The sequence below is a fragment of the Diabrotica undecimpunctata genome, chromosome 11, assembly GCF_040954645.1.
Source record: "Diabrotica undecimpunctata isolate CICGRU chromosome 11, icDiaUnde3, whole genome shotgun sequence".
NCBI classification, from domain to species: Eukaryota; Metazoa; Arthropoda; class Insecta; order Coleoptera; family Chrysomelidae; genus Diabrotica; species Diabrotica undecimpunctata.
Genome location: NC_092813.1, coordinates 22663963 through 22670673, shown reverse-complemented (window position 1 = coordinate 22670673; position 6711 = coordinate 22663963). Strand labels below are relative to the sequence as shown.

The window sequence follows — 6711 nt, the reverse complement described above, 5'->3', positions numbered from 1 at the left end:
CTCGTTCGACACCTCGAGTTACGAAGTTCAAAGCCGAAAACGGTTTTTTAAAAAATTAATTTTCGTAACAAAATTTATTTATTGAGAACGTACAGGTATGGTAACAACTACAAAACAAAAAGCTCTTGATCTAATTAAACACTGGTATATATAGTCTTTCTATATGTCGTCACACATTGGATAATCCAGGGACGTAACTCCTCCTCCCTTAGAAAGAAGCATATCCTTGGGGTGTGCTTCTTTACACAATAAATCCTTAGGTTTCTTCTTTTCTTCTTTCTTCTTGTTTTCTTTGACGCACAGTTTTACAATATTTAATTACATAATATAAAATTAAAATGAAAATTATTATATATATACAGATTTTCCAAAAACTTGTTTGTTTAAAATAAATTGAATAATTATCTTTTAAATTATATTTTTGTGTTTCTAACTTTTCTAAAATATCTGTAGTCTTTCTAAGGTTAGTTGTATTAAGATTTATTGGTGAAAAATTTGAACTTTAATTTTGAAAAATATTAATAGAAGGAATAACTTTTGGAAGATTTATATGAGCAAAGTGACACTAATTTTTTCTGTTTGGAAGACTTCATTCTTGATTTACACGGTACATTCAGGAACTGATTCTAAAACATAGCTTCCATGTATTGGTAAATTTTCTTTTGAGTTTGGGCACTCGATAATTGCTAATTCTTCTTCTGGAACTGTAACTATCCATTTTCCGTCGCTGATTCTTGTAGATTCTATCTTCTTTATTTTCACTTCGAAATTTTCACATGACAATGCCTTTTTCTTGAAATTTATTAATTGGACTGCACAAGGGGCTTCTTTGGTTATCGGTAGTTTATTACTTCCTTTACATATGTACTCTTCTGAGTCTATTTCTGTGCATATATCTTCCATGTAGATATAGCTAAATTCATTACGTGTAAGGAAAGGTTTGTAAGGTAAATGAATAAGATAATTTGAGTTATTCATGGGAATAGGAATCGGGAATAGTTGGTAATAATCATATATTTCCAATTCAACTAATGGAATCTCTAATACAAATGTAATTATAGAATTTATTGAATAGCTCTTAATATTTATTATTTTCTCATACTGAATTATTTTTCCTAGTGTAGAATCAAAAGGCATTAATTTTGACTTTGTCTGAGATTTTGCTTTCTTTATTTCATTTAAAAGTTCAATTGGATTTACTATAGAATTGTGCAAGGTATTTATTTTGGCAAATGAGATTTCATTTTTTACTTTTTTAAAAATATCATAAATTGTTTGATAAAGTAAAGTAATTTGATTTATCACAATAAATGATTGAATATGTGTATTCATACTTTTTTCTAATAAAGCTAATTTATTCTCTATAGCTTCAATTTTTTATTTCAAAATCAATTGATTATGTGAAATATTATTTATAGCATTATTAAAAGTATTTATAGAATCTTGCAATAAAGATATTTGTCTTAGGGAATTTGGTTTTAAGTTACTTTGATTATCTTTTAATTGTTTTATTTCGTTTTCTATTCTTTGTGCTTCTTCTTGGTCCATATTTCCTGTAATACATTTTATTATTGTTCCTAGAGGATTTAGAAGTCCTCTTTTTATTCTCTTTTCTTCCTTATACAAAGGTGGATTAATTTGATATATCTGTTCTTCTATTTTATTTTGTAACGTAATTAAAGGGATAAATGAGTTTTCTAATTCTGGATAATAACTTGTTTGATTTTTGAAACTTGTATGTAGTCTTTGAGCTTCATTTTTCAATAAATAAAATTCTTGTATGACAGAAGTTAAATTGTAAATTTGTATAAATGTCCAGTGTGTAGAAATTATTTTGGTGGTACCTAATCTAAAAGGTAGGAGTCCTGGATATGTAGTTACATCTTCAAACTTGACTAAGTTGTCTCTTGCGTTGATAAAGTTGACTGCTCCGAAGATTTCGACGATAAATCTGAAATATTAGGCATTATTTTAGTTTCGCTTATGTGGACTATTATTTTCTTTTTATTCTTGGGATATTCAATTTCTATTTTCCCATTTTCTAATATTTGTGTAAGTATATAAGGTCCAGTATATTTTCTACTTAATTTTCCTCCGCGAGTTTCTGTTTTTCTATAAACTTGTGATCCTAAAAGTGGATCTTTTGAGTTTCTATTTTTATTTCTTTTTCCAATTATATTCTCTTTAAGTTTTTGATTTTCTTCTCGTATACTTGTATATAGAGCTTGAGTATTATTTTGATGTGCATTAACATATTGAGTATATGCTTGAGCTAGAATAAGTCTCATGGGATCTTTACTGTCTGTATGTCCCGATACTAATTCGAAAGGTGTAGGGCCAGTTGCTGTGTGTATAGTACTATTATAGGCAATAAGAGCATAAGGCATAATAGAAATATTATCTGCATCTTTATCTTTTTCTTTTAGTAATCTTAAGTGCTTAGTTAAGGTAGAATGGAATATTTCTACCGGGGAATTAGATTCGTGATGATATGGAGTAGTAAAATGTATTTTTATTTGATGAGTTTTTAGTAATTCATCTACAACGTCATTTTTGAATTCTCCGCCACTGTCTGCAACAATTTGTTTAGGTATTCCGAAAAATGAAAAGAAATGTACTAATTGTTGACACGCTGTTATCGCTGTGCCAAAATATGGTTACGCTTGGCCATATATTAAAATTTTAGCTATAATTGTTAAAAATCTTTGATTGCCAACTTTATAAGTAGACTTAGGCAAATATGCAAATAAAAAAGTATGAAATATGCGCATAAATATGCAGTATTTTATGCAAAAATATGCAGTGTTTTATGCAAAATATGCATATTTATATAGAAAATATGCATGTAATAAAAAATATTTACAATATTTTTTTATTTACAAAATACTTAAATATTATAAATACATAACATATACAATTAATTTAACATATAAATATTATTTTGAATTGTGGTAACAATAGATTATTAAATGATGTTCAAAATTTTCTAATAAAAACTTATAGCTTCTATCTGAATACATATATTTGTAAATAGAAAAACTTCTTTCGACATCAACTGATGTAACTGGGGCATTTTTCAAATTTACTCTAATAGATGGTTCTAAATTAAGTGGTTCGGAAAATGTCCCAGCTAGTACTTGAACTACTTCAGAAAGAACCTGGTAACCACTATGTTTTTTCATGGTTACTTTAAATTTTTGAAAAATTTCCTTTCCTATAGTACCTTTAACGTTTTGACACAAAGACTCAAATTCTTTTATTAAAACTACTCTCTAACAATGATAATTTTGAGGATTCTAATTGAGTTATAGTTTTCTGGACAAAACTATAATTTGATTTTATGAATGACAGTTGCTGTTAGATAATGTTATTTTGAAAGGCTTGCTTAGATTCTAATAAAAATTGGCAACTATCATCCGTAAAATGGTAAATTTTTGTTTTTTAATCAACAAAATAATCAGCATAGAAATTAGCTTGCTTCCAACCATATCCCCCAACGTGTTAAAATGGGTTGCGGTGGCAGTGGAACAGCAGGAAGCATATCTCTGTAACATTGTATTCTTACAGGTGATTTCAGGAATACCTTTTTGACGCTCGCTATTAAACTGTTAACTAGTGGAAATTATTTTCTTACTTCCTCCGCAACTCTGTTTATTCCATGCGCTAAACAAGTGACATGTATTAAGTTTGGATAAAATATTTTTAAACTTTGTCCTGCTTTCACCACATATGGTGCGGCATCAGATAAAATAAGGAATAATTTATCATTAGGCACAGCAGCAGGAAGAAAAAAGTTTGCTAATGCTTCTTGTAGAAACCGTGATATTGTTAATGCGTTGGTTTTTTCCACTTGCTTAGAGGAAATTAAATACGATTTTGGAAAGGTTTCATCGCTAAGTACACTAATCAAAAAGTGCACAATGTATCTTCCTGACGAGTCAGTGGTCTCGTCCACACATATGTAAAAGTAATTATTACCTATTTCGGCTTTTATGTTGTGGATAACTGAGGAGTATAACAACTTGACATTATTTCTCTTTAGAGTTCGTTCACTGGGAATGTTTCGTTTGCAATAATTTTTTTAAAAAAGAACTAAAGTTTTCATTAGATAATTTTGAAAGCGGTATATTAGAAGATACTAATACACGACACAAGTCTTTGTTAAAAATTTCTTGTTTGGTTTGTTTTTTGGAACTTGACTGAAAGCACTTGGACACTGAAGGTTGATATTTTTCACCGGATGTGGTTTTTACTTTTTTAGTTAAATGTTTCGCGGTTCTGACATGCTGATCTATTTGAATTTTTTTTTCAGATAAAATCTAAAAAAGAATATAAATATTCTATAGTTGTACCCATTTTTAAAATCTAAGATTGTAGAAATAAACTAAAAATGAACCGTTTTTGCATAACAATTAAAATATTTAAATGAAATCAAATAAAAATCTGTGTAGTACGCTGGAAAATATCAAGAAATGTATGTACAAGAAAGAAGAACCCCCAAATATTTACAAGAGGCTCTTGGTCTTTTCTGTTTACATTTAAAGAAAAAATACTGTGAGCATAAATTAAAAGCACCTAATTAAGTCCAATATATATTGTTACGAACATGCTTTCGACATGGCCCATGTAACGGTTGCATCTCGAAAACGCTTCGAGAACTTTCGCGATGTATCGAGTGCGAGAGAGAACAACCGGTCACGTAGACGAATTAGAGGTGGGCCTACTTTGGATTATTCTAGAATAATACTTTTGGTATATATATGTAACGATGTTATGAGTTAGTTTTAGTTGTTAAGATATTACCGAACTGTAAACTTATAAATAAATATATTTATATAAATTCGAACCGCTCGTTTTATTTAAAAACGGTACAATATGTTTTTGTTTTTAGCAAAATTAAAGCAAACTATGCTATTGTTAGAAAAAAAAAATGTTAGCGACCTTTCAGTAGACTATTAAATGATTTGAATTTCATCAATCATGAATTTTATCACAATCATTGATTTGTGATAAAAAGTTGCATGCTAGCAAACCGTCAAAATTAGGAGAGAAATCGAAAAGATAAAATTTATGACAATTTGGATTTTTAAAACTAGGGAATATTGGAATGGTCATAGTTTCATTATGAATTGAAGTAGCGTGTGCAGTATGCACAGCAAATTGCTCAGGAATTATATATTTCGAAAAAAGTTCTCTTGCGAGGTCAGGTCTAAAAAAACTTTGTTCTGATCCTGTATCTATTAAAAATGTAGCATTAATTTCTGGAATTATTATCTTAGGTAATTTATCATATTGTTTAATAGCATTAAAATTTATGTGGCTGTACTTGTTGAGGCTTGGACTGGAAAATTTTCATCATTATACATTCTTCTTTCATTTTCATTGCACCTTCTTAAATCATTATTATTATATGTTCTTTCATTATCATTATATATTTCTTCTCTTACATTATTACTCGTTATTTTATGATTAAATAAATTATTTGGAGAACGTCTATCATTTCTAGAATTACTTCGTAAACCAAAGTTATTGGAACTTGTATCCATTGGCTCAGGTCGCATTGAATTTCTGCTTTGATTTTGGGTAGGAATCTTCTTCTTCTTCAAGTGCCCTGTCCGTTGCGAACGTTGGCTATTAACATGGCAATTCTGATCTTATTTGCGGCGCTTCTGAATAGTTCGACCGATGTGAGCCCGAACCACTTCCTCAGATTTTGGAGCCACGAGTGTCTTCTCCTGCCTGGCCCTCGCTTACTGTCTATTTTTCCCTGGACAATCAATTGCAGTAGACGGTACTTATCGTGTCTCAATATGTGGCCTAGATATTCAAGCTTTCTTTGTTTAATTGTGTTCACGATTTCTTTCTCCTTTCCGATTCTTTGGATTACCTCTGTGTTGGTGACATGTTCGGTCCAGGATATACGAAGAATGCGTCGGTACACCCACATTTCGAATGCTTCTAGTTTTCTCGTGAGCGTCTCCGTCAGCGTCCAGGCCTCCACACCATACAGTAAGATCGGGAAAATGTAGCATTTAACTAGACGTAGTTTTAGGGGAAGAGACAAATCCCTGCTTATGAGGAGCTTTTTCATATTGCTAAATGCTGCTCTAGCTCGTTCTATTCTCGCCTTAATTTCTGTGGCCTGTTCCCATTTTGCATTTACGTTGGTGCCAAGGTACACATAAGATTCTACATGGTCAATTAGTATGTTACTTATCCGTAACTGTCGAGCAGGCTGTTGCTTCCTGCTTATCAGCATCCACTTTGTCTTCTTGAAGTTGAGGCTCAGGCCATATTCCTCACTAACTGAAAAAACTCTTTCCATTACCTGCTGTAATTCGTCTATGGTACTGGCAAGGATCACCGTGTCGTCGGCATATCTTATATTGTTTGTTAACTCGCCGTTTATTTTTATGCCCTCATTTGCATTTTCCATACATTTATTAAATATTTCTTCGGAATAAATATTGAATAGGAGTGGGGATAATATACAACCCTGACGGACACCTCTTTTGATCTGCACACTTTTAGTGAGTTCGTTGCCAATTTTTGCTCTTGCTGTTTGACCCCAGTATAGGTTTGCCACAATTCGAATGTCCTTGTCGTCAATACCTGTCTTTCGCAGAATATCTATCAATTGTTCATGATTGACATTGTCAAATGCTTTTCTAAAATCCACAAAGCACAAATACACGTCCTTATCAACGTCTC

The 6711-nt window shown here is 30.9% G+C and overlaps 1 protein-coding gene across 1 annotated transcript; it reads right to left on the bottom strand.

Annotated features, from left to right (window-relative positions):
* Positions 1–600: 600 nt before the first annotated feature.
* Positions 601–2387, bottom strand: LOC140452763 (uncharacterized). The gene is made up of 2 exons (XM_072547088.1): positions 2084–2387; positions 601–1040 (listed from the first exon to the last, which is right to left on the bottom strand). The coding sequence occupies exons 1-2, from the start codon at positions 2385–2387 to the stop codon at positions 601–603; spliced, it is 744 nt and encodes a 247-aa protein (XP_072403189.1).
* Between the last annotated feature and the right edge of the window lie 4324 nt (positions 2388–6711).